Source organism: Alternaria ethzedia (genome assembly GCF_023757985.1).
Source record: "Alternaria ethzedia strain BMP 0044 chromosome Unknown scaffold_1, whole genome shotgun sequence".
Classification (NCBI taxonomy): domain Eukaryota; kingdom Fungi; phylum Ascomycota; class Dothideomycetes; order Pleosporales; family Pleosporaceae; genus Alternaria; species Alternaria ethzedia.
In genome coordinates, this window is record NW_026056194.1 from 214,105 (window position 1) to 239,618 (window position 25,514).

A 25,514-nucleotide genomic window follows, 5' to 3' on the forward strand; every position below is an offset into this window, starting at 1 on the left:
CTGACTGTGTCAATCGGATAGTCCCCAATTTCACTCGTACACATTGTCGCCGCTGCCGCCCCACACCCTCGCTTACCACGTCAACGTACTCTTGCCCACATTTGACGTGTCGATATGTACCTTTTAATATTTATTAGTCATCAACAATCGCCTCCTTGGCTAAGTGGTAAAGCGTCGCACTTGTACATGCTACGATATGCGAAGATCGGTCGTTGTAAGTTTGAACCGCGCTTGGTTCAAATTCCATTACTAACAGTGTTGTAGCGATTCGGCCAGGTGGCATTCAGTGATCTTCTTTTTGCCTCCCTTTGCATTCGATGAAGTTGTTAAGTTGATTCTTTTTGCTCACACAACAGCGCGTCGATTGTGAGGAACATGAAGTCCTGATGTTTGTTTGTACCCAAGCTTCTTCCAGTTCTGGTTATAATGACAACTGCAGAGACAAAATGTCTGTATCTTTATTCTCTTGCTAGAGATAGATTCAGAAGTCATGAGAAGCGATCAGAAGGAAGCATCTCAAGTACGTGAAGGTGTGAATGACGGGAAAATCATGCCTGCAGATGATGGCGGCCTCAGTCCAACGCACGGACCCTCCACACCGAGATACTCCCTCCTCTGCCCGCGCAGATCAACATCGCGACACCTCCCACGATGCGCATGCGAGCTAGATGAAATTATGAATAGCACAACACTCGTATGCCTGACGCACTCCAGATAGCTCTGTAAACCCTCGGTTACCCGCAATCGCACGCCAAGCCCCGGCCCGAAACACCAAGGCCTCCAAGCTCAAACCACAGCTGCTGCACAATCGCGCATCAAACACAGCTCCCATAAGCCTTGTCCAGACCACACCGCTCAGTGGTGGAACTCAGTCATGTTAAGCTCAAGAGAGGCAAGGCGAAGCTCTGACCTGTAGGCTTGGCTATACTCGTACGCGTTTAGGAGTGAAAGAAACTGTGTTTCGCAGGCTCGAGGCCTTTTCGTGATTTGTAGCATGCCGTTCATGCAGTATAGATGTATGGGAATCCCCCACACTTCTTTCCTTTCTTCTCTTCCCGCTATACTGCCGTGCGGTATCTCTTGTCTGCCACCCTTCTTTCGATTCTTCTTTCTGGCCGGTCCATCATTTCAATACTCTAATTTCTATTTTCGTCTATTGAGCTTTTAGTTATCGCAATCATGTACGGACTCATCACTCTCTCGCTGCTTTCTCTCACTTCGGCGCTGCCACAACGCAACCGCGGAGGTAACGGCAACGCACAACAAGCGACAGCCTTTCAAAAAGCGGCTCAGGTGCCCCAGGGAATCTCTACAGCCACCGATGGTTCCATGATACTGGATGACACGGTCATGGTCAATAACCTGCCTATTCGATTCAAAATCTCCGCACCGGCAGACCAATTCCTTCCAGCTTCGGGCGTCCCCGGTGCGGCAGCTACATCGGCAAATGGCACCCTGGGCGCGAACGTGTTGCTCCACGGCGACGGTGGACAGAGCTTCTTCGACATGCCGAACCAAGCTGTTCAGGCCAACACCATGGGTGTTGCGCTACTGGCACCCGATAAAAACCTGTTCTGGGGAGGAGGCTCGGGTCTTCAACGTACAGATGGTGTAGCACACGCCCAGGCCGTCAACGACTTCATCCAAACCGAACTACCGCAACGGGTTGCAGTCAACATGTCCAACATCGTCTTCACGGGTGTCTCGGGCGGATCACTGATGATGTCCGGCTTTTTCATCCCAGCACAGATGCAGAACTACGCCAACTCGGCTGTCGAGCTTAACTGCGGTGGCATGCCGCCACAAGTCGCTTTCCAGAACGCTGCCACGGTCATGTCTCAGACAAGGATCCACTTCCAATCTACACAGAGTGAGCTCCAGTTGCTTCAGGGTAGCATTCCACAGGCTGTTACAGCTTACGAGCAGCTCGGTGCGGACGCAGGTTTGAGCGCAGATCAGGTCAACACATTGCAGACAGTGGACAACACACCTGCGGGAGGACATTGCGAGTTTGACGGCCAGGACTTTGTTTCTGGAGTACAGACCATGTCATCGAGCTATGCGAATGTCATGCAGGGCGGTAATGGCCAGGTGCAAGGAATCGGTGCGCCGAGCACTGGTGTTGTCACGACCGGTGTTGTTGGAAACGAGAACTTGAAGTTCGTGGGTGGGCAGAGGAAGCGTGAGGTTGAGGCGAGAAGTATGATACAGATGCGATGGGCGCAGGACGTTGTCGAAGAGGCGGACTTTCAGATGCTTGCGTGCGATAGGAGTTCGTGCTCAGCCGATGAGCCTAGGGTCTAGATGTGCGTGGGCTTAGTACATAATTCCTGTCTTCATGTCAGAGCAATCAATAGAGTCCGACCATCGCAAATCATGTCCTTGACGCGCTCCTTGTGCTGTTGATCCTGTTGGCGCACTACCGCCGTATCACTCATCCGTCACTGCAATGAGGAACAAAAGTGTGGTTTTGGTCGTAATGTTCATTTGACTGGTATTGTGAAGGTCGTCCCATTGCTAATCGTGGTTGCAATGTCGTCTCCCAAATCCTTCACCCCGTAAATGCATTTTCGCCGTGCCCGTAAACCCATGAATGTGATCGAAAGCAGGAAAAGAGACACCTCACATGACGACACCGGAGTTGGAGGCGATACGCTGGATGTTGTTAGTGTTGATTCTTTTGGTGGCGGGTGCACACGTACCGGCCACAGCTCAGCGGCCTCCTTTGCGACGGGTCCAGTGATGGCGGAGCCCTTCATTTCACCCTTGGGGTTGACAATGACACCGGCGTTGTCCTCGAAGTACAGGTAGATACCGTCTGCTCGCCTCCATGGCTTGCTCTGGCGGACAATGACGGCGGGCATGACCTTCTTCCTCAGCTCGGGCTTTCCCTTCTTCACGGTCGCCATGACCATGTCACCGGCACCACCAGCGGGCAGGCGGTTGAGACGCGCACCGATACCCTTGACGGAGATGATGTACAGGTTGCGGGCACCGGAGTTGTCGCAGCAGTTCATGACGGCGCCGCTGTGCATCTATTAGCCTGCATTCCCTGTGTGCCTTGTATGCGTGTTCGCGAACAGAAAGGTTTTCGGCGGAGCGATCGCATCGGGGTCAAACGTACACTGGCAGACCAAGAGTCATCTTGAGCTTGTTACCGGAGGTAGAACCTCGACTGCACACTCGTTAGCCAGCATTCCTCTGCATGACAGCCTCAGACTGCCCAAAATGTCGCTGAGGACTACGTACCCGCGCTTTCCAGACATTTTGGTAGATTATCGGGGGGATATTCGATTTGGGCGGGTTTCGGGTGCGTCGTCGCTGGAGTTGTCGTGAGCGTCGTGAAGTTCGGCAAGTGGGTTGGCAACGACGAAATTCGTGTGGGCGCACGGACCCCACTAGCGTCATCTCTTGCTTCTCGAGACCAACACCAACACTGCTCAAACCTCCAACTATACACTTACGCTATTCTGTGTTCAATTCCATGCCACTCATGGTATCTGCGCGTGTCTGTCCGTCTGTGGACTTGTCGTGGCAACGAGCATAATCTGTTCAAAAATCACGACATCGGCAATGCTTTGAAGCGAAAGGAGCTGCAAACACTCAGACTCTGCCTTGACTGGTGTCAACAGAAGTCCGGTCGAAACAACAAATCCTGCAATCTGCCAGTCGTCGAGAATCCCTCGGTCAACGGGCCGGCGCGACATTCTGAAAGCGCGAGCTGCCCATTACAGGTCAAGTCGCAGAAGGTTGATGCATTGTACAGAGACCTGCTACAAGTTTCCAATTTCGCATATAGCTCACAACTTTAGGCCCTCTTCTTGATCTCTCAAGAACTCGGTTCTGAGGGTGGGTTGTCAAATGAAGTCGAACACGAGACACGTCCTTGACATGAGCCCATCTTAATATCGAGATGTTGCGCAGATTGAGCAGCTAGAAGTCAAGCTGCCTGGTAATTGCACATCGAAGGAGCAGGATACTACATGAGCGAATGTGATAGCTAGTCTGATCGATACACCTGACTCAGACCGTCCCTTGTCTTGGCATCCACCATTGTGGTGGAGACTGAGCAAACATTGCTATGGGCACTCGATTCATGCAATCAGGCATCCGCGAAGTTTCGGTTGTCGGTTGGCGGTGTCGCGCAATGATAGACCGAGACGGTTGAACACGCGTTGTTGCGGGCACAAACAGGAAACCTTTGAACCCTGGAAGTCTGCGCGACGGAGAACATGCTAACCTTGTTTGAGTAAGGACAGCGAAGCAACAACGTGAACGACCACTAAGAAACCCCGAGACTTGCTAGGACCATAAGCCTGGTCAATTCATGAAAAGCAACGTTGGAGCTTAGACGTTGCATCCCGCTCGTCATCACAACAAGCTCGACCCCGCAAGCCCCCGCAAAGCACCCAGGCACTACCGAAATTGGGCCCGACCGAACTCGACCGAGGAATTCAATCCGCCAAACCCCGGAAAGGGATCAAGGCCGCATCACGCCCTTCGTATTAATTCACGACGGGACTAGGGCTGCGAGGTTTTGCGAAGCGACAAGCGATTGTACATGCCGATGACGATGAGTACCACCGTCAGAATCAGCCCCACGGTCCGATTGAAAAGCCACAGAGGTATAAAGAGCTCCGCAGAGAATACCAAGATGTATCAAGCGTTCCTTGGCCATCATCATGAAGCCTCAAGCACTTCTTGCGTATGGCGCTGTGGCTCTCGCCCAGCAAGTCTACGTCCCTGCTGAAGGGCCTGTCTCGCGACCGCAATGCTCGGCAAATCAAACATATGCGACTGCACTGCCCTCGTATACCTTCAGAGAGTTCAGCTTCACACAGACCGAGACTGTTCGTACAGCAACATCTGCCCCAGCTCCCACTACCACTACTACCTATGCACCACCGTACGCGTCGCTCAGTAGCTTGGTGCCAAATCTGACGACAACACAATGGGGCAACTGGAACTCAAATGTCACCGCATCACCGACCGACTTGGGGAGCCCATACGGAAACGCATCCTGGACGGCTCTCTGGACAACCGTGCCTTGGGTCAATTTCACGACCGGGATGTACTCTACGACAGTTGAACCGACGCCAGTACCAACCAGCGAGCTCATCCTGCCACCACCTGAGCCACTGGTACCCCAGCAATGCTACTCCTTCCCTGCAGACTTCATGCTTGGCGTGGCGGCATCAGCGGTTCAAATCGAGGGAGCCGTCGCAGATGAGGGACGGACACCCGTTCACAACGACGTTGCCGCGTTGAACAACCCGGGCCAAGCGCCGAACTGGATCGCGAACGAACACTACTACTTGTACAAGCAAGACATTGAACGAATTGCTGCCATGGGCATCAAGTATTACAGATTCTCCATTCCTTGGACGCGAATTCTGCCTTTCATCTTACCAGGCACACCAGTTAACAAGCAAGGTCTCTCGCACTACGACGATCTTATCAACTTCGTCTTGGAAAAAGGCATGCACCCCGCTGTTATGCTTTACCACAACGACTCTCCTTTCCAATATTTCAACAACATCAGCGATGTATTTATCAAGCCCGGAACCGGAGGTATTGGCTATCTGGACTCTTGTTTCCAATGCAGCTACAAGAATGTGTCGTGGGAGGATGCTTTCGTCGAATACGGAAAGATTGTCATGACACATTTTGCTGACCGTGTGCCAATCTGGTGGACCTTCAACGAGCCTCTCCTAGGTGCGCGGAACGGAAAGTCTATTGATGCTGTCATCAAAGCTCATGCAAGACTCTACCACTTCTACCACGATGACATTGGTGGAACTGGAAAGATGTCGCTCACATTCAACGACAACTTTGGCGTCCCACGCAACCCGGATGACCCCGCTGACGTCGACGCTGCCAACCACTTCAACTCCTTCCAGCTAGCTACCTTTGCCAACCCTATCTTCCTCGGAACAGACTACCCGGAATCATTCAAGAGTAGTGTTGACGACTACGTACCGTTGAGCCAAGAAGATCTACAATACATCAACGGCACTGCAGACTTCTTCTCGATCCAACCGTACACTGCCACAGTAGTCAGTCCACCACCGAATGACACCATCGCTGACTGCGCTGCCAACATCACTCATCCCCTCCGACCTTACTGCGTAACTCAGAGCACTCTCACCACCACTGGCTGGGACATCGGATACCGCAGTCAATCATATGTCTATCTGACACCCAGCTATTTCCGCACCTACCTGAATTATCTCTGGAACACATGGCGTTCTCCAGTGGCCGTCACTGAATTCGGCTTCCCTGTTTTCGCCGAGGCGCAAAAAGAGCAAGCAGACCAGGAGTTCGACAGCCCAAGGAGCTGGTACTACCAGACGTATCTGAACGAAGGCCTGAAGGCGATCTGGGAAGACGGTGTCAATTTCATTGGCGCGTTTGCTTGGTCGTGGGCCGACAACTGGGAGTTTGGTGACTACGACCAGCAGTTTGGTATCCAGACTGTGAACCGCACGACGCAAGTGCGAAGGTACAAGAAGAGCTTCTTTGACTACGTAGACTTTATCGAGAGTAGGAGACAGGCGGCGTAGGTGTCGTAACATATCCGAGCCCGTTTGTATATACAAGAATCGTGTCAATAGCATATAGATCCAGAGCTAGCCGACAACGTATGCCCACAATCTCTAAAGACGACTCACGAATCCACTTCGATCCATCTTGACCAAGTACTCGGGTCCAATATCCTCAACCTTTGTCACACCCGCAAGTCCCATGCACAACTTGAACTCATCGCTCAGCAACCTCAGCGCCAATTCAACACCTTCTTGCCCTTTGTATGCCAATCCCCAAAGTATCGGCCTGCCAACCCAGACGAAGTCCGCACCCAGCGCGAGTGCTTTGAATACATCCGTACCGTGTCTGATGCCTCCGTCTACATGTACCGGAATTTTCTTCCCAGCTTGTGAATGCACAGCAGCAACGACTTCAGGCAACGCATCGATGGTAGCCAATGCGCCATTGAGTTGTCGCCCACCGTGATTCGACACCACGATGCCGTCGACGCCGTGGTGGCAGGCTAGCAGTGCGTCTTCGCCCGTCGCAACGCCTTTTACCCAGACTTCCATCTCAGGGTAACATTGTTCTTTCAGCCAGGCTATGTCGCGTTCCCAGCATAAGGTCGGGTTTGGCGCGTGCGTGTGGAAGCTTATCGGTCCTTGTGGTGGCTGTCTCTTGTTGCCGTCAGTGGCACTGGGTGTCTCGCTCCTCTTGCGCGACTCGTTCGCTTCCGTGGATGGTGAGGTGATCTTCTCTTCGACCTTCACACCCTCGTCGTGAGTCTCATCGCGGTTGAAGTTCGCTACTTTGAGGTGTTTTGGCAGCTTGAACTGGTTCCTTATCTCTAAGTTCCGGCGGCCGAGGACTGGGGTATCGACCGTGAGCATGACAGCTTTGTAGCCGGCTTTCTTGGCGCGTTGGATGAGCTTCTGGCTTTGGGTGCGCTCTTCGAAGAGGTAGAGTTGTAGGGCTCCGGGATGGTTGCCCAATGCGCCTTTCACGTCTTCAAGGCTGGTTGTGCTGAAGCTGCTCAGGCCCATTACGATAGCCTTGTTGGCGCATGCGCGTGCGGTCGCCAGTTCACCGTCGTCGTGTGCGAGACATTGCATAGCGGTTGGTGCGACACCGAGGGGTATGCTGTTCTTGTGTCCGAAAACGTTTACGGTCGTATCGATGGAGGAGATGTCGCGAAGCACGCGTGGCCGAATGCGATACTTTTGGTATGCGTCAATGTTCTCGCGGAGCGTCGATCCAGAGTCTGCACCCTCATTGTAGTAATCGCGTGTCTGCTTGTCCATGCGCTCTGCGGCAAGCTTCTCGAGTTCGCCAATGGTGAGGCAATTCAGGTCGTGGGGGGTCTTCGTGCCGGACATTTTGATCGGTGTTGTAGGGTGAGGTAATGCGACGGGTCGTGATGCGATGCGAGTGTATATGGGCCTTTGGGGAGGACGATAAATTCGTCGGATATTGAAGGAGACCAGGGATCAGCCATCTTGTTCATTGCTTCGGCAAACCTATCTCTAATTCGGCTATAAGGTTGATGATGACGGCGACGATGTAGCGTGGGAGCTATGGCTTGCCGATCTCGGGTCGACGCGTCAAGTTCCCGTTCGTGCGAACGTGGGATGAGCTAACGTGCCAGCCCTCTTACTTTCCACGCTCGCAACGATCGGGCCGCATCGCGACACGATATAAGACCCCCGGGGCACCGGTATATGCAGAGTACGTAAGTTGAAGATGATTGAATCGATTGACAAATCTATTGAATGAGAGTACAAATTGAAGTCTATGTAAAAGCAAAAAGAGCACGCGACAAGAGCAAGACGACAGGGAGCACCAAGGGAGGGAAATACAAGATGCAACGCGCGGAAACATATGAAAGAGCCATGAGAGCAACAGAAACCCAGAAAGACCAACGCAAACAGCTACAAAAGAAATCAAGCAAAGACCAGAAAGAAACCTTAGCCATCGAGAACCCACGGTCCGATAGCCTCTCGCCGCGCGATCCGGATATTCCATTACATCCAAAACATGCCCTGATCAAGGTTTGGGTGCCATGGGTTCAGCCTGAGCGGCTTACTGTCGTCATTTGGGTCGTCATGGTAATGCTCGCCCCAGACAGTCTTGTCGCGCGCAAGCTTGAGAGCAAAGCCATGCTTCAGGTTCATCAACTGCTCTTTGGTAAGCTTGGCCTTTTTGCCGTTGGCCTGCTGAGGGAGCTCGAACAGCTCGCCTTGGTCATGGTTGCTCGCCCAGATCCGTAGATAAGCCCGACCTCGTTCGCATAATCTGTCTGCCATGTATGCTGGGGCCACGTAGGAGACGGAATGCGTGGCGCGACTGAAAGCGCTACAGAGTTGCATCGTCAAGTCGGGGAGAGACGCCGATCCAAGGTTCATGTCGTCCTGGAGAACGTGGTAGTGGGCTGAACGCGCGGTACCCTTGATGGCACAGTGAGATTGCAGGAAGAAGTTGTAGTTGCCAGGGTTAGTGACCACGTCGTCGACCAGTAGACCGGGCATGAGGTTACCGTTGATGACGCCATACTCCTTCTGGCCCCCACCGAGATTGACGGTGCACTTGCGCGTCTGAGATTCTTTTGTCGCGTAGAATCGGGTATGATGACGTTTACCAACGATCACGAAAGTAAGGCTTAGCTTTGTAGCGTCGCCGCCGGCCTGTTCATAACCTTCTAAGATTGCGGGAATCTCTTCGTCCTTGCACATGTTGAACTGGGACTCTGACACACCATCTCTGTAAAAGAGCATGGAGGTCGGCATCTCCTTGTTTTCGATGTTGTCGGTATATGCGAGGACGCGTTCCTTGACCATGGACACTAGGTGTTCTTTGGCTATTTGCTGTTTCTGCAGTGAGCTAATGCATTGTTATATGTAGACTGTGGTGACTTACCTCCTGCCCGCCAGCCTGAAGCCTCATTGAACCAGGGTAGTTCATGAATTGCCTGTCCACGCTGCCGACCACACAGGCAATGCTGGGACTGCCTGACTTAGTGCCAGCACCGGAGTGGGTAACATCAGCTCCTAGGATCATCGTCCTCTTGCGTAGCTCGGATCCCAGGAGTGTGTTGAGCACGGCTTCGTCCAAATGGTGATTGTCTCCAGCTCCTTTCATGTTGACTTTCAGGGCGAGATTGGATCGGGTCTGGGCATTATCTAGCTTGGGGCCCAAAGCGCAAATAGTGTGCTTGCCACTTTCGAGGTCGGCTTGCCGCCGAACCTGCGAGTAAATAAGGAGATCTTTCTGCGCCAAGAGCACAAGGGTACAGTCGTTGGCATCCACATGATTGTCGGAGTACCATGTCGCGAGTTTATCATTGAGCTGTGCACCGTCCTGCAGGGCGCACTCTCCAGCTGTCAAAGGCATGTTGTGTGACTGAAGTGTTGCGACCATGTTATTTCGAACAAATTGCGCATCGTGAAGGGACCGTCTGCTATCTTTGAGTGCAAGCACATGCAGTTTTCCGATGTTGCTCGGCTTGGCAAAGGTGACGTGCTCAAGATTCCACGATGACAGTTCGCGGTTGCGCGTAGTGAGCTCGCGTAATTGCGCCGCTTGAAGTTCTGAAGCGACTGCTTGACCTTTCTCCGGCCCGTAGTAGAGTCGTGGAAGGTCCAGTATTCTGCCTGGGATTGTGATCAAATCTGTGCTCACCTCGAAGCCTAGCTTGGTCTAATGGATGTTAGTTTCGCCCGGAGAATTGAACCGCAGATAACTTACAAGTGGGCTTTGCGCTGCCTGGTTCCTGATGCCTAATCGTACCAAACCTTCTTTCTCGATGAACGTAGCGTTGGCGTTGGGCAATCGCAATGCGACATCGAGCATAGACGACGTGTGCATGCCGCCCAGCGTCGCCTTTGTTGTCTGGTTGGGGACGATCTCCAGGAGACATGCTGGTATCCATTGGGCTCCTTTGAGACTCTGTTCCTTCATCAAAGCCTCGGGAGTTTCGCCACGACGCGGAACAGTTCTCACTCGGGTACCGACATTGACACATAACGACTCATCCCACGAGTAACCTATGGTCAGCTTACTCTTGAAGGCTATGTTCGAGTCAGTATGTCTCACAGAATTATATAGAAACTACCCACTATTTTTAAAGTAGCTACGCACAGTTGTGCCATGCTTGTCGCTAAGGTCAAGCTGTCGAGGCTGACCCTTCGTAGGCTTCAACAGCTTGTAGAACTTCTGAATGTCGACCGAATCTCCAAACTGGATGAATGTCTTCGTGCGGCTTTCGTGGGAGTTGTAGTCTACATTGCTGTTCGTGTAGTTCTGTCGATGATACAGAACTCTCACCAAAGAGCCACTGAGCAACTTTTCGATGTAGTTCTTGCCCCCAACTGTTTTGATTGGCAGTACATTACTCTGTCGCAGTAGGTTAGATACGTTCCCCGGGGGTAGGAAGGCAGATGTAGCAGTGTTGACGTTGAGAAGTGTAGAGGTTCGGCCAGGCCTGATCGACGTGAAGTACCCGCGAACAGCTCGCAGCCCCTTGATATCGGTCCAGGCGCCGTTGAGGTAGAACTTGTTGGCTCCGATCTGAGTGAGATGTATCTGATCAGCTTCAGCGGTCTCGTGTACTGATTTGGCAACAATGGCGTTGAGCGCACGAATGTAATCCGATAGGTTGGCCAGATCCTGAGTTGTAAGTTTGCCTGGAATGTCGTCTAATACGAGAGAGAAGGACACTGTTGCCTGGAAGTCATCTGCCTCTTTGCCATCAACCTGTCGATAACGGAACTTGTCGGTTGAGAAAGTGATGCCAGGCACCGCCGGGCATGCTGGTAGAGCTACAGTACACCAAAGGTCCTTGGAATCGGACGCCCATGTGACATCGGCGCCGAAATCGAGGACTCCGGCTTTGATCATAGCTTGAAAGGCACCGTGAATTTCCCGACGCTTGGTGTAATAGGTTTTACCGCCCTGGATTCCGGAATCTGGCCGCCAGAAGTCCAGTGTATAGACATATAGCTTTTGAGGAATTCTGGTGACACGGACATAGTTGCTCGTAACGTGAACGGAGTTTGGAGTGTCAGTCTCATCGATCACGTCCTTCGGTATACAGATTCCTCCCCGGGGTGGGTCCACTTCCTGGATAGCTTCATCCTTCGCTGGTGTAAGTGGTATCATCGTGCCAAAATCCTTGCTCACGATTATCTTGCGGCCAGCCCCTGGAGCTTTCGGCTTTGCTGCTTCGGATATCTTTAGTTCTTCTTTTGTGGCTGCCCATACTTGTTCAGCTTCTGCACGGAGCTCATCGGGTGTACCGGTTCCCTTTTCGTCCAAGCGGCAGATGGCCATGTTGTAGCAGTCGTTCAGATCAGCTTTACAGGCATTCGTTTTGTGAAACTTACCGCATCTCCGACATGGCTCTTTGCCCGAAGTGATTGCGGCTTTGTATTCGGCTTTGTACCCATCTGACAGAGGCATGACTGTCGCAGTGTAGGCGTGACGGATGTGTGATCTCGACCAGTGTGTAGCGGGTTGCAGAAGTGAACACTGTGTCTTGGATGTACGGGCTTTCGGAGTAAGCCTGTCCTCATATACAGAAATTTCGCTTTCATGTTTACGTCAAGCAAACCGTTCAATGCTTGCGTTGTCGTCTGTTTCTCCCCAGCAAGCACTTCCATGATATACAACCAATATCGAGCTGATGAGTCTAGACCGCATTGCGATGAAAGGCAAAGGCAAAGCTCGATAGTTCCCACTATTAATCCAAGATCAGCATGAACAATCTACTTCGTCCTGTGCTTAACTAAGGCAATTGGTCAACAAAGTAAAACCTGCCATCAAGCGGTGCACTTTCCATGCCATCACAAGTGAGGATGGTCGACTCTGTTGTAGCTTTGGTTGCAACAATCGATGTTGAACTATCCTGCGTTCCGACAACTAGGTGGGATTCGTTGCTTGATGACCAAAAGAGTTGGTTGTCATACTGAAGCAGCAGTCTTTCATTAGAGCTACCACGCTCGAACTCGACTCTGTGGACCATGGGCGACGGATCTTAGAGTTCGGATAACACATCAGAAGCTGACCGCATGTTGCATGCTCAAGTTTCCAGACGAGTTGACCGGAGATCTCGAAATGCCCGAGTGCCATCCAAGCTCGTGCACATCGGCGGAGGAAGTGTAACAGGAAAGCTCATTACCCAGTGGGTCAGTAGTCGTATTCAGAGAGTGGCCGAATGCTCGTCCGTTCGAACTTCGTTGGAGGCGTTGTAAAGGGCGCAACGCCAGCGGTCAGGGTATGCAGGGCACGATTAGATGAGCCTTCCCAGGGACCAAACCGCGCGGAACTCTGCGACTTTTGTCAGCACACTCATATATCTGAACCAAGGCAATAGCCCAAGAAAAGGGCGCATATCGAACGTAGTGGTTCTGCGTCGCGTGTAGTCTCACCGCAGTCGCGCATCTCGCGTGTCGATGCCTCGCGGCCGACGGCGCGAAAGTGGGTCCGGTCAATCGCGTCATGATCTGATTGGTCAATCACGGGACTCCACCAGATTGCAACCCACCCGCTTTGTAATCCAGGCCGTAATCACCGCCAGTCGTGTAACCATCAGAGTTGGATCTGGTCCGCTTTGGGATGAACGGTGGAGTGCTGATGCCAAGTGGAGCGTAGTGAGCTTGATGTTCAGTGTACTGAGAGAAGGTGCGAGATAGACAGAAGTGGAACATAAATAGTCGACTACCCCGCCAGGGCAATTACTAGCATCAATCAACTTCATCAACAAGAAACTGAAACTGCCACTATCCTCGCCCTTTCAACACTTCCTTCAATTTACAAACTACCACCCAACATGGCTCTCTCATTCCACAAGGTCGCCATTGCTCCCGTCATCACGGGCCTCAAGAACGCACACTTCTTCATCAACAAGGGCTACGAGCACGCCAAAGCCACCGACCCCAATGACTTCCTCACTGCGTCTATCCACCCAGACATGAAGGACTTCCGCTACCAGGTCTACCGTTTCACCGACGCCGCCAAGTTCATTCCTTCTCGCGTGAACCCCGCCTTGGAAGGCATGACTCTGCCCGACGAGGAGCAGACCTTCCCCGAGTTACTGGCTCGCGTTGAGAAAACCATCAAGTACCTTGAGGGCTTCTCGGAGAAGGACTTCGAGGGTAAGCATGATGACGAGGTTGTCGTCAAGTTTGGCGGTGTCAAGCAGATGAGGCTGCCAGCGCTGGATTATGTCACAAAGTTTGCGCATCCGAACATGTGGTAAGTGAAGATTCGCTTGAGGGTTCAGGCTCGTGATGAGGTTTTGCTGATGTTTGTAGGTTCCACATCGTGACTGCGTATGACATACTGAGGATGAAGGGCGTTGATGTTGGAAAGATGGATTTCTTGAACGGTACGGGCGCCATTAAGATCGAGGACGTTTCGCAGTAGTGGGGCTGGACTTAGATGTATGACCATGCGCTGAAAGCGATGGGTCAGTCCGCGCAAGAACATAGTATCGCGCTAGCAATGAAGATGAATTATATAAGTCGCTTTCTTCCACTACGTTCTTCACCCTGGATCTTCAGTCGACGACCAGATCAGCGACAAGTGCATCCATCGCCGAGCTATGCGTGCTTGCATTCGCCGGAGTGACCCATGGCCCTCGCCAGTTCACGCTGAATACAGGTAAACCGTCAACCGTCACCGCTCTATCCCGTTCCCAAATAGACGCCGCATTCACGTGGATAGCGTTTGCTAACACCTTTTCCGGTGCCACAGTATGAAGTTTGACCAGATTACGCATGAAGATGCCCTTGAACTGAGCGCCATCGGCACCACAGTTAGGCTCGCATTCGTCGTGTAGAACGCCATTTTCGTCCGAAAGCGCGACAAGTGCCGCATTCGCGATTTCCGATGCGAGAACAAGGTATGTAGAGTGAGGTGAGGTTGAAGCTTGGTAAAGTTCGACAAGACCTCCCAAGATTACACCCTGGTTATATGACCAAACAGTTTTGTTGTTGTTGGCACAATCCTCCGTCAGTCCATCGTTGATTGTACCATGCTCGTTGATCATACCACTTCCAACGAACCAATTCAGACTTTTCTCCGCCCAATACAAATACAGGGTCTTATTTTTATCGTCGTGGACGCGGTTGGCCAGATGCGCAGCTGTACTGAAGAAGAGCTCATTAGCGATCGCGTTTACGTAGTCCCTTTCCCAATTCCAGTAGATACCGCCATAAGAGCAGTAAGTACCCCAGGTGCGCGATACAGCGAGGAATATGCCTTCCGCGAGGGTGAGATAAGCGGGGTCGGCAGTGACGTCGTATGCATTGATCCAGGCTAACGCCCACCAGAGGTCATCGTCGTAGTAGCCGTCTAGCCAGTCGTGCGGATCTGGCCTGGTGGAATAGGGCCCCCCATTATCGTACCAGCCAAGCGGATAGAATGTGTGAGGCTCGTTGGTATCCGGATCGAGTATCTTCGTGTACGCAGTCTGATGGCAAGTCGTGTTGCCGACAGTTGGCGTTGTGCTATAAGCACATAGCTCATCAATACTCGCGTCTGGATTTTTGATCGGCGCCTTTAGCAACGCAGTCGCAAAGACATTGCTTGCCAGGTCCTGCAATTCTTCGTCTTCAGTATCTGATTTCGCGTAGTCGCCAATCATTGTCATGATATTCGCACCATTCCACCACCCAGTCGACTCCCATAGGCCGGTAGTTGTGTTATACCACAATTGTAGAGCTTCAAGCGCGAGTTCTGTGCGCCCCTTGGGATCGAATACGTCGTTGCTGTTGCTTTGCGCAGATGCTTTAGTAATGAACATGAGGCTGGGAAGGAGCAGATGGAGGAAGGGTGTGGAAAGCATGGCGAATGCGGACTTTAGAAGCCGTACACCTTGAGGCTACGCGAAAGCGATGATACAAAACAATATTCCAGACGATGTTCAGGCTATGAACAACGTTTGAATAGTAAGCCAAGATGGGCGGGGCTTGCAAGTACCCTCCGTCGAAGTCCGAGAATGGCGACACCCGCATGCGCTAATGTACTTGCAAGAGCGAGCATACACAGGGTAAGCCGCGAAAGGCGGAGGCTGCGCCTATTCTCAAAAAGAAGATCCATGTGGTCTTACCTCTGAGCGAGCAACGGTACCTGCTTTCCATCAAGCTGGTGCGCATCCAGAGGTGCTGATAACTGATTGGCGAAAGAGAAGCGGGTCGAATGTACCATGCAGAGCGCATATACGACCCATCCGAGTTGATTTCCTATGGCACGCCATGTGCGCATGATGGAGTTTCGCACGAGAGCAGTACTTTGAAGGTCTTAGCGTCGGAGCAGCTCGAAGCACAAAATTGGGCTTTGAAGTAACGCGAATATGCGACCCAGAACTCGAAAAAGGTGGTAAGACAACCTGGGCGATGCGCATTGCATGTTTCGAGAAGCCAAGTGCTTGTATAACACGGTGCACGCAGCTTGAGGTACCCGTGACGGATACCCCGCTACCGACCACCCGGGGATCGACCAGACTAGACTAGGTGGTGCCTGCCATCGCACCCATCGATCTTGACTAGGAATGGTCTGTGGAATTGCAGCAGTAGATTACTTTTTCGCAATGGAGGTCCGACCGATGCGTGGGATGTGAGTGTCACGGAAGGTACACCCAAGGAGCTGGGTCTGCAATGTAGTGTAACTACCACCCAGGTAACGTTCCGCCTGCATGCTGGTAATCCGTTGCGGGCACATAGATCCCCGTTCGGACGTTCAATTTTGTTGTTTCGCACCTTCATACTCTGTCTTTGGCCGCTGCACGTACTCAAGCGATCAAGATGTCATTGCCCAGATCTTTAACCTCTTCCACCCAACAGTTGCCGGCACCAGGTCCAGCTGAGTCCTTGAAACGCCAAATAGCCTCCAACACGCGCTTGGACGTGTGAAGATAGCCCCAGAACATCTGACCATAAAGTTCATCCAGTGTGTTCATGATCCACTCGCGCTGACTAGGGTCCTCCGACTCGGCACCAGCAAGGAATAATGGCCAACAGATTGATTTGAAGAGTGCATCTCCAGGCTCAAGATGCGAAATATGATTGACGACGTCATCGGCGAGAGCGGTGAGGCTGACGAGGGCTGTGCCACTTGCTGGGTCGAGAAGAGGGTTTGTGGAAGGTAGTACGCGAGCGAGATAGATGCAGACTGCTGATCGATGTGCCGACGCTATTCGAATCCGTTTCTGTATATCGTCGAATGGCGATGCACGCTCGAACTCAAAAGACCATGCGATAGGATCGAAGTCGAGCGCGCGCTGCAGAAGTACGCCCACCTGCTCTTGGAGATAAATGGGCGTGGTGGTCTCAGAAGGCGACCCATGACTATCGGGCAAGGCGAAGGATTCGAGCATTACACGCAACAACGGCCCAGGACAAGAGAGGTAGTTATTTGTTTCCGCGTAACGAAGAATCGGGTCCAACTCGATGGTCTCCGGGATCAATGCGGGAAGCGTCGTGAAGCTGAAAGTCGATCCGAGGATATGGAATACAAGAAAGTCCGAAAGAATCGTCTGGCGAAGCCTACTCATCGGCCGTTGTATATACTCCGGCTCACCCAGCAGTTTGATGAGCTTCAGCGCACCGTCCATGTGCACTTTCCACTTATCTCTGCCCGACTCTACCAGAGCATAGTTGACAAACAGCAGGATAGTGATCAATATGAGGTCAATATTCGAGGTATTCACACAAGTCACGCTCTTTGCAAGTAAGGAGAGCGCTTGCTGCTTCGCCACGAGTGCGTCTCTATAGGACGACTTCAACGGACCTCCAAACCGGCTCACAGCTTGGTAATATGCCATTACTGTCGGACTGCGCTCGCCTTGGTAAGCTGACTGGCCCATGGGGTTGCGCGTAATGTTGAAGACGTGAAACGCCGAGTTTGCGACAATGATCTGCAAGAGCAGCGGGTAGGCAGAGGTCGCGGGGATGAGGTCGCGGATGGGATTCTGTCCAGGCTCATCGTACACAACCATGACTTCGCACAGCTGTGTTGCGAAGTGGTAGAGGTAGTATCGCGAGTTGCGATCGAGATCATTAACCAAAGGGTCTGTCATCTGTCGGTGCACGCCAGCAGTCATGGCCATGGTCTGATCTTGTTCCTGCGCGGACATGCGCGCAAATTCCGGTACCGATCCTGCGGGCACGATTTCATATTCGGCCTCCGGTACTTGGTGTTGTTGCGATGAGCCCTCGTGCTCCCACACCAACCTCGGCGGCATGTCGTGAGTCTTGGCTGCCCCTTCCGTCGCAGCTGCAGCACCACCAGCATCGTGCTCCATCTTCTCCTCATACCCCTTTCCCATCATCTTGCCCCGGCTCGCAACCCCGCGATTCCACACAAACAACTTGCCATAACCCAGACATTCCGTTCCGGCTGACAAACATTTCTGGCAGCTTGGCAGCGACCGGTCGCACCTCCATCGTCGCTTCCGGCAATTGTGGCACGCTTTGGTCGGAAGATTGAAGGGCGTCACGCTCATTGGATGGTCGCCATGCGAGATGTGTAGACGGTTGACTGTATTGAGGTGCTTGAGGTTTGGTGGGGTGGAGATCTTTCGCGTTGCTTGTGGCGGTCGAAGGGTCGGGTTCACTGGGTTACTAACGCCCTCAAGACTGATGTGGATGCAGGATTTCGTCACATCTGTCGGACTGCAGCTACAGAAACCGATGTTGACCGAGTGCGCAGCCCGAGGATGAAGCAAGCAAATCGCATGTCTCCCGGCGCTGACAAAGACGGGTTTAGGAGGGGAATTGCGCGCATGGTTCGCTTGACTTGCCGTTCGCCCCAGACCTCGATAGATCCGTCTAGGCTCGATGCAGCAGCCAAGACTCAATCTTTGCATCGACGGTCCACATCGTGACGGCTTTATGCTCAGACGTCACAGTCACCGCTAGGATTTGCCTTTGGCTGTATGCTCTGAGGCTCAGCACCCGAGTAAATGTCTTCCATTACACATAGCAACAATGTCCGCGGTCATTTCGGAGTCCGGAAACAGCATATAGAAAGAATGAGACTGTGATGGAATTGGGTCGTCTTCAAAGTTTTTGCCATATCGACTCATAGGACAAAACATCTAGATGGCTTTATCATAACTTTCACTACACCTAATACCAGCCAGCCCGTCACGGGAACCACTACCATGTCCAACGACCCGATGGAGACTACCTCACATACCCCAAGCGACGCAATTCCATCCGACAATTCAGCCCCCATATTAGAAAAGGCCGAAGAAGGAAGCCCACCACAACATGGCGGCTCATACAGCCCATCGGACATCGAGCGACTCGGCCGCGAACGCCCCTCAGCCTTCCGCTCCCTCCCTCACGAACTAGGTTTCTGCTTCGCCCTTCTAGGCTCCATGTTTGTAGCCGAGTACATGATCTCCGGCTTCAACATCCTGCTCCCCGACCTGACCTCCGCCCTCGATATCCCATCCAACGCGCAAACATGGCCAGCCTCCGTCTTCTCGCTTGTAACAGGAGCTTTCCTACTGCCTTTCGGCCGGCTTTCTGATATGTTTGGAGGATACATTGTCTTCAACATCGGGTTGGCTTGGTTCTTGATCTGGTCGATCATAGCCGGCTTCTCACAAAACTATGTCATGCTTATCGTATGTCGAGCGCTGCAGGGTTTCGGTCCTGCGGCCTTCTTGCCGAGCGGTATCATGCTGCTGGGTTCTATCTACCGTCCTGGGCCGCGCAAGAACCTCGTCTTCAGCTTGTACGGTGCTTTTGCGCCAGTTGGCTTCTTTACTGGCATCTTTTTCGCTGGTGTCGCTGCACAGTTCATGAGTTGGGGCTGGTTCTTCTGGATAGGATCGACCATCCTCGCTATCGTGGCCGTTGCGTCGTACCTTTGCATTCCCAACCCGAGAGAAGAGAAAGAGAAGGCGAAACAGGAAGGAAAGGGGGTGAAGATGGATTGGTGGGGCACAGCAACTGTAGTGCCAGGTTTGGTCCTAGTGGTCTTTGCACTCACGGATGGAAGCCATGCACCACAAGGATGGGCGACACCTTATATACCCGTCACCTTTGTCATCGGTTGGATCTTCCTGGGTGCATTCGTTTACATCGAAGGCTGGGTCGCTGAACAGCCTCTCCTACCCCCTGACCTATTCCGTGTCAAGGGTATGAAGCCACTCGCGCTTGCGCTGTTCTTCCAGTACGGCACCTTCGGAATCTTCATCTTCTATGCGAGCTTCTATATCGAAGAGGTTGCCGGCGCCAGTCCGCTGCTTACCGCCGCATGGTTTACACCCATGTGCGTTGGCGGACTGATTTTAGCGACCGTTGGTGGGTTGATTCTGCACCTCCTCCCAGGCCGCATCCTCCTTCTCATCAGCGGTACCGCGTACATCCTATCGACGCTTCTTTTCGCGATTCTCCCTGTCGACTTCAGTTACTGGGCCTACATCTTCCCCGCTATGATCTGCGCTACACTCGGTATCGACATCACCTACAACGTCGCCAACATCTTTATCACAACGTCGCTACCAAAAGCGCGTCAAGGGCTAGCGGGATCTTTCATGAACTCATTACTGTTTTTGGGTATCGCGGTCTTCCTTTCATTTGCAGATCTAGCGGTCAGCGAAACGGAGGAGAGAGGAAGAAGGGGGAGTTACAAGGTAGCCTTTTGGCTTGCGACTGCGCTTTCTGGCGCGGGCTTGATCATCATGTTCTTAGGTGTTAAAATCGGCAAAGCGAAGAGTGATTTGACTCTTGATGAGAGGGAAGAGCTGGAGAATGAGTTGGTGAGAAGGAACACGAATGAGTAAAGTGATCTTGTAGAGTTTCATTGCCACTAATTCAGCGCTGGAAACTAGAGTCGACATCGTCGCGCAGATCCTGGTCGACATCGTCGCGCAAATCCTGAAACCTATGGCCACGCTACCCATCAATGGCCGATCTCCTCTTCACCTGGGGCCGCAGTCTTGTACGCCTTACGATATATCGACGACGCCATCACACGCGGAAGTCCTTCGCTCACGGCAGCATCGTCACGTACAAGGCGGTTTCGCACTTCATGCACGTTCCCACCACTCGGTATACCGCGCTTTCGGCAGAGCGCTGCTGCTCTGTAGTAATCGAGATCGGTGTAGTCTGAGTTACCGTGTAGAGGCTGTAGTGGTACAACTGTGCGAGCTTGCATTGAGCGCTGGGTCGACAATCGTGAAGGGGATATGGAGATCAAGATCGCTCGGTTGGGTGCAATCCCAGAATGCAGATCGGGCTCTTCTCGGCTTGGGCACTTGCGCGTGGGGCTGCTAAAGGGTGTTGCTGTAGACGGGTCGGCAGAGGGTAGGAGATCCGGAGTGTATCGGAATTGCGCTATTCGTTGCTCGAATGATGGTAGGGTTGCAGTTGGCAGAGTTTCTCTGATAGGTGAATTCGCGAAGTGCTTCGAAGCGTTGGCTACAAATGCTTGTGTGTTTCCCTTCTGGTGATGATCGGTACGGCGTCCGTGTCCTGTGATTGTGAGAGGTCCAGAACTGTCGGATGAACTGTCATTTCCTTCGCTGGCATTGCCGATGCAGTCTTCCTCACGCATAGCTAGACCGCGGTTCCTGTATGCTCCTTGCATCTCACACTGTCGTTGGGTACCTTGAGTATGCGACAGTAAGTTCCTGCCGTTATCATCGACCTGATGTCCAGTTGGGTGACCCCAGAGATCGATGCGTCCCGCCCGGTAGTCTTCCAAAACCCTATTTTGTGCCTCGTCTCTGCTTCTCCGGTGTTTCATAGCAGTCTGCATAGCTGGTATCTCGTCGGCGTCCTCGCCAGTGTAGTCTGGATGAGCTGCGAGGTAGTCTGTTGTATACCTGACGCTGTGAACGTCGGATTTGGGGTTGACTTTCGACAGCTCCGCGACCATGTGCTCGTCGATCGCGCCAGCGTTCCATAGGTGGTGGGCATGTGCGGATAGCATGGCTTTCTCAGTCGCTGCGTGGCTGTCACCATAGACAGAGCGACTTCGCTCGACCGGCGTGTCTGGCGCGGCTTCCGGTGTCGGTTTGAGCTTCTTCTTAGGCGCCATTGTACTAGGGCGAGATAAAGGGAAGGCTGATCCCGATCCGAGTGTGCGTGTGGCCTGGCTTGCTGTGTCCATAACGATGGATTGGCGGTAAGCGACGTGAGTTCGGGAGACAAACAAGAATGCTGCATGTAGAAAGGTAGCAATAAAATGACGTAGCGGGACAAGACTTGTGCAGAAGTGAAAGGGTCGCGTCCACGAAGTTCCAAAGTTGTTGGTGCAACATGTTAGACGCAATGACAATGAAGAAATTCTGTCCACACTGAATAACGACATGTTTTTTTGTATTCAGAATGCTCGGCTAAGCCTCACTGATGCCGAAATCGACGTTCAATAGTGGGAGTGGTGGATAGTGCAATATGCGCTGCTGGTGTGTAGTGTTCATGGCTTCAACATTTGAATTTAGGCCCCAAGGATCGCAGAACATGTCACAGGGTTAGTAAGTATGCGTACAAACTCCAAGCGGCCATAGCTACGAAGAGGTGAGTATCCACTGAGTGTGACAATGATGCTGATTAGACATGGCTATCGAACGGAAGACAGGCCGACTTTCGTCGACTCGACTGACGCTTGCCTTATTAAGACTAAATCGAACGCGTCGCGTGCGCCAACCCGGGCCTCCACCAATTGCCACAGGTCTCGCATTTCATTTTGGCTGTTCTGGCCTCGCTGAGCGATAGGATGCTTAAATCAGTCCAGAAAATTGCCTCCAGTCTTGGCAAGTACTTCGTCGTAGTAGCTCTGGAATGCCAGCCATCCCTTCTCAGGCGTCCCAACCTGCTTATATGTCTCGGCAGCCTCGCTTTCCGGTATGATCTTGGGCTTGTATCCACTTCCAGCGGCCGCTGCATCTACAAGGAGTTGTGCTTGACACGTCTTGTCGAGGGAGAGGAACCAGAAGGCTGCTTCGTCGACGGACTTGCCCACGGTGAGGATGCCGTGGTTTTGGAGGATAGCTGCTTTGCCGTCACCTGTGCAAGTGATCAGTAGCGTAAAGCATGAATGTAGACAGGGTCATACCTAAGGCATCCGCAATCCTCTCACCCTCTTCGCTGGCCAGCACGACTCCGCCAAACTGGTTGTATACGCCGTGGCTCTTGTAAAAGCGGATGCTGTCCTGTGTGATCATGTCCAGTTCCCTACCAAAGGCGCTAAAGGCCTTGCCATGTACGCTATGCGCATGACAGGCTGCATGTACGTCTGGCCGTCGCCTGTGTATGGCGCTGTGAATGGCAAAAGCCGCCGCATTGATGGGCTGGTCGCCGTGCACCACCTCGCCTTCCTCGTTCACCAGTATCAGATCCGACACGCGTATCAGGGAGAAATGCGCCGACAATGGGTTGAGCCAGAAATGGTCGGTGAGTATTGGGTCGCGCACGCTGATATGGCCGGCGACACCTTCGTCGAACCCGCGCGAGGCGAAGATGCGATAGGCAGCCGCGAGATGCTGTTTACGGTAGAGGCGTTCGTCTTCGAGGCGTTCAAAGGCTGGGTACTTGCGGACTTTGAGGGTCTTGCCCGACTTGGTCCGGCCCATAGCTGCTACTGTCTGGTTGTCATTGCTTTCGGCGTGATCGACCCGCGTGCCTGCCGCAACGGACGCGTGCAGGTCCTTGGACGATGTTGTGAGCGCCCGAGTAATACGTCGTGGGTAGAGCCATTGGGGGCGCCGTGTGAATGACCCTGCGACCTGCACAAGTGACGAAGGAAGAAGGCGAGCTGTAGGCATGGTCAGTGCGGTAGGTTAGCAATCTATGCAGTGGAAGAGTACAACGGCTTCCCCGCCGGGTATGACATGACGGATAGTCCGCTGCGCATCCCTGGGAGTCACTGGACGCGATTGGTGAGCTTCGCAAGAGAGGAGAAGATGGGCATCGGAGGTTAGGCCGAGGCTTGATGGGAGATGACATAAGCGGAACTCGCCCAACACTCGCTGACTCTCCAACACCAGAGCATTGTCGACTCTCGACTACCTCGATAGACTGACATTGCTGAAGTCGCCTCACAGCCATCTTTGCGTTTATCTCTTGCAAACAATACGCATTCTTCCGGATGGCACTGGAGAAGAATAGCCCGTCCATCGGAATGCCACCAAATGACATAGAGGATGACCGCGGAGACAACTGTTGTTTCTGTCACCGACCTGTTGTCTCCCATCTACAATGTCTCACTAACTGGACTATATGAAGTCTAGGTTTGTCAAGCTGTCATGAGATGAGCGTAGTAAACCCTTCTGCGCCTGCCCTTTCACTCCCAGTCGCGGCCGCGCCAATCGCACAACAACACGCTACTGCTCTACTCCTTCCCTTCTCACCCGCTCACTCACCGCACAAACTCCGTCGCCTTCAGGCAGCTGGGCCCACTTCCATGTCAGACTGGCGCCTGCGCACTATATCATTTCGCCTGCCCCTGCCCTCATCAACGCCCTGCCACGCTTCCACCTCCAACAGCAACCCGAGAATCAGCGCAATCAACCACGGCCAACATGAGGTGCACCTTCTCCCTCTTCTGCGCCTTCCTTGCGCTTCTCGCGCTTTCTCTCGCAGCCCCGGACTCCATCGACGCCGACAGCCTAGGTGAGTGAGAAACCAGTCGATAAGCCCGCAATCGCTCTACTGACGTTGGAGAGCAGTCTCCTCCTCCGTTCAAGGAATTCCCCAAGGACCATCGATTGTCGGTACTTCTCCCGCCCCAGCTAGTTCCCAGGTATCATCAGAAGATACCCCCTCCGAAGGCGATTTGCTCGCCGAGCTCCATGGCTTCACTAGCACAAACACAACATTGTCGACTGCCAGCTCCGACGTTCACGTTGCCGATGTCGAGGAACAGTGGAAGCATCTCAAAGGCTGGTATCGTGTTGATGTTCGCCTCGGCAAGGGAGCTACCCACGCTGGAACTTTCCAACAGGGACGGATGTATGAACGCATCTACTCAATCCTCAAGAAGTGCAAAAAAGGATCTACCATAGACGACTGCTCTATTCGCAATGCGGTTTTCCGGGATGGAGACAACAATTATCGAACAGACTCGGCGCTCGTTCTCGAGATTGAGCACGAGTACTTCAATCCGGATTTACCAGATCTCCAGGACTTGGGAGTAAGCGTTGCTGTACTCTAAGTGGTCATGTTCAAGGGCTAACACATGTATAGTACCGTATGATGGCTAGCGTGTACCAGAAGATGACTGAAGTACCACGGAACTGCTTCAGAATCGGCGATTTCAAAGACAACAGCGGTGGTGACAGAGACTTGTTCTTTTGCTCCGTCCCGGCCGAGGCGTTGATAGTATACCCGACCAACGGAGGCCCAGTTCAGATGGTTCTCATGATCAAACTGGAATGGGATCACAAAACTTCCGATTGGACCTACGAATGTGATGGTAAATCGGACAAGGGCGTTGCAGAATACGCGACCCAACCATTCCGCAATGGTTTCAATGAAGAAATCGCCAAGATGCACGGATGGAGAGCAGACCGAGTTACCCCCTTCGTCGACTGTTATTCCCTCGGATGCTTCTACTATGATCCGAAAAACGATGGAAAGACATGGGATGAGCAAAATGTAAAATGTACACCGCGACGGGATCCGATAGGGTGTACTAAGGACGAGGGTGGTCCCAAGCCTGAAAACCATTGTCCTCCAAAGTACCCTGGATGATGGAGCATGCTCCACTGAAAGCCACAACATCGTGGAGCTGGCGATCCCACTTCCTGGAATCCGAAAGTGAAGGGGCAGCTTATACTAAGATGTCGAGGTCGAGTCGGGCAGCCAAGGGCAGTGGTAGCAGTACTCTTACTGTAGTGTAGTTTCAGATAGCTAATAGCAGTAATGAGAATCTCGTTTGTATCAATATTGTCATGATCAGGATGCCTCGAAGGTGACTTCTGCCTTGACGTAATCAGCTCTACGGGGCTGGCAAACATTGAACAAGCAGAACAT

The 25,514-nt window shown here is 52.7% G+C and overlaps 12 protein-coding genes across 12 annotated transcripts; 5 read left to right on the forward strand and 7 right to left on the reverse strand.

The window, feature by feature from the left end:
* Nucleotides 1-1,179: 1,179 nt before the first annotated feature.
* On the forward strand, nucleotides 1,180-2,304 carry J4E87_000070 (uncharacterized protein; the record flags this gene model as incomplete). The annotated part of the gene is made up of 1 exon (XM_049371730.1): nucleotides 1,180-2,304. The coding sequence occupies one exon, from the start codon at nucleotides 1,180-1,182 to the stop codon at nucleotides 2,302-2,304; it is 1,125 nt and encodes a 374-aa protein (XP_049237864.1).
* A 318-nt stretch (nucleotides 2,305-2,622) lies between these two features.
* Nucleotides 2,623-3,266, reverse strand: J4E87_000071 (uncharacterized protein; the record flags this gene model as incomplete). Its single annotated transcript, XM_049371731.1, has 4 exons — nucleotides 2,623-2,655; nucleotides 2,703-3,027; nucleotides 3,125-3,175; nucleotides 3,250-3,266. 4 exons carry the CDS (start codon nucleotides 3,264-3,266, stop codon nucleotides 2,623-2,625), a joined length of 426 nt encoding a protein of 141 aa, XP_049237865.1.
* Nucleotides 3,267-5,069: 1,803 nt separating this feature from the next.
* On the forward strand, nucleotides 5,070-6,563 carry J4E87_000072 (uncharacterized protein; the record flags this gene model as incomplete). The annotated part of the gene is made up of 1 exon (XM_049371732.1): nucleotides 5,070-6,563. The coding sequence occupies one exon, from the start codon at nucleotides 5,070-5,072 to the stop codon at nucleotides 6,561-6,563; it is 1,494 nt and encodes a 497-aa protein (XP_049237866.1).
* A 93-nt stretch (nucleotides 6,564-6,656) lies between these two features.
* Nucleotides 6,657-7,901, reverse strand: J4E87_000073 (uncharacterized protein; the record flags this gene model as incomplete). The annotated part of the gene is made up of 1 exon (XM_049371733.1): nucleotides 6,657-7,901. The coding sequence occupies one exon, from the start codon at nucleotides 7,899-7,901 to the stop codon at nucleotides 6,657-6,659; it is 1,245 nt and encodes a 414-aa protein (XP_049237867.1).
* Nucleotides 7,902-8,546: 645 nt separating this feature from the next.
* On the reverse strand, nucleotides 8,547-11,979 carry J4E87_000074 (uncharacterized protein; the record flags this gene model as incomplete). The annotated part of the gene is made up of 4 exons (XM_049371734.1): nucleotides 8,547-9,392; nucleotides 9,439-10,218; nucleotides 10,267-10,589; nucleotides 10,638-11,979. 4 exons carry the CDS (start codon nucleotides 11,977-11,979, stop codon nucleotides 8,547-8,549), a joined length of 3,291 nt encoding a protein of 1,096 aa, XP_049237868.1.
* Nucleotides 11,980-13,348: 1,369 nt separating this feature from the next.
* Nucleotides 13,349-13,944, forward strand: J4E87_000075 (uncharacterized protein; the record flags this gene model as incomplete). Its single annotated transcript, XM_049371735.1, has 2 exons — nucleotides 13,349-13,773; nucleotides 13,833-13,944. 2 exons carry the CDS (start codon nucleotides 13,349-13,351, stop codon nucleotides 13,942-13,944), a joined length of 537 nt encoding a protein of 178 aa, XP_049237869.1.
* A 133-nt stretch (nucleotides 13,945-14,077) lies between these two features.
* J4E87_000076 (uncharacterized protein) lies at nucleotides 14,078-15,325 on the reverse strand (the record flags this gene model as incomplete). The annotated part of the gene is made up of 1 exon (XM_049371736.1): nucleotides 14,078-15,325. One exon carries the CDS (start codon nucleotides 15,323-15,325, stop codon nucleotides 14,078-14,080), a length of 1,248 nt encoding a protein of 415 aa, XP_049237870.1.
* Nucleotides 15,326-16,312: 987 nt separating this feature from the next.
* J4E87_000077 (uncharacterized protein) lies at nucleotides 16,313-18,025 on the reverse strand (the record flags this gene model as incomplete). Its single annotated transcript, XM_049371737.1, has 1 exon — nucleotides 16,313-18,025. The coding sequence occupies one exon, from the start codon at nucleotides 18,023-18,025 to the stop codon at nucleotides 16,313-16,315; it is 1,713 nt and encodes a 570-aa protein (XP_049237871.1).
* Nucleotides 18,026-18,685: 660 nt separating this feature from the next.
* On the forward strand, nucleotides 18,686-20,320 carry J4E87_000078 (uncharacterized protein; the record flags this gene model as incomplete). The annotated part of the gene is made up of 1 exon (XM_049371738.1): nucleotides 18,686-20,320. The coding sequence occupies one exon, from the start codon at nucleotides 18,686-18,688 to the stop codon at nucleotides 20,318-20,320; it is 1,635 nt and encodes a 544-aa protein (XP_049237872.1).
* Nucleotides 20,321-20,439: 119 nt separating this feature from the next.
* J4E87_000079 (uncharacterized protein) lies at nucleotides 20,440-21,651 on the reverse strand (the record flags this gene model as incomplete). The annotated part of the gene is made up of 1 exon (XM_049371739.1): nucleotides 20,440-21,651. One exon carries the CDS (start codon nucleotides 21,649-21,651, stop codon nucleotides 20,440-20,442), a length of 1,212 nt encoding a protein of 403 aa, XP_049237873.1.
* Nucleotides 21,652-22,266: 615 nt separating this feature from the next.
* On the reverse strand, nucleotides 22,267-23,305 carry J4E87_000080 (uncharacterized protein; the record flags this gene model as incomplete). Its single annotated transcript, XM_049371740.1, has 2 exons — nucleotides 22,267-22,547; nucleotides 22,597-23,305. The coding sequence occupies 2 exons, from the start codon at nucleotides 23,303-23,305 to the stop codon at nucleotides 22,267-22,269; spliced, it is 990 nt and encodes a 329-aa protein (XP_049237874.1).
* Nucleotides 23,306-24,061: 756 nt separating this feature from the next.
* On the forward strand, nucleotides 24,062-25,232 carry J4E87_000081 (uncharacterized protein; the record flags this gene model as incomplete). Its single annotated transcript, XM_049371741.1, has 3 exons — nucleotides 24,062-24,152; nucleotides 24,209-24,672; nucleotides 24,726-25,232. The coding sequence occupies 3 exons, from the start codon at nucleotides 24,062-24,064 to the stop codon at nucleotides 25,230-25,232; spliced, it is 1,062 nt and encodes a 353-aa protein (XP_049237875.1).
* Nucleotides 25,233-25,514: the final 282 nt, after the last annotated feature.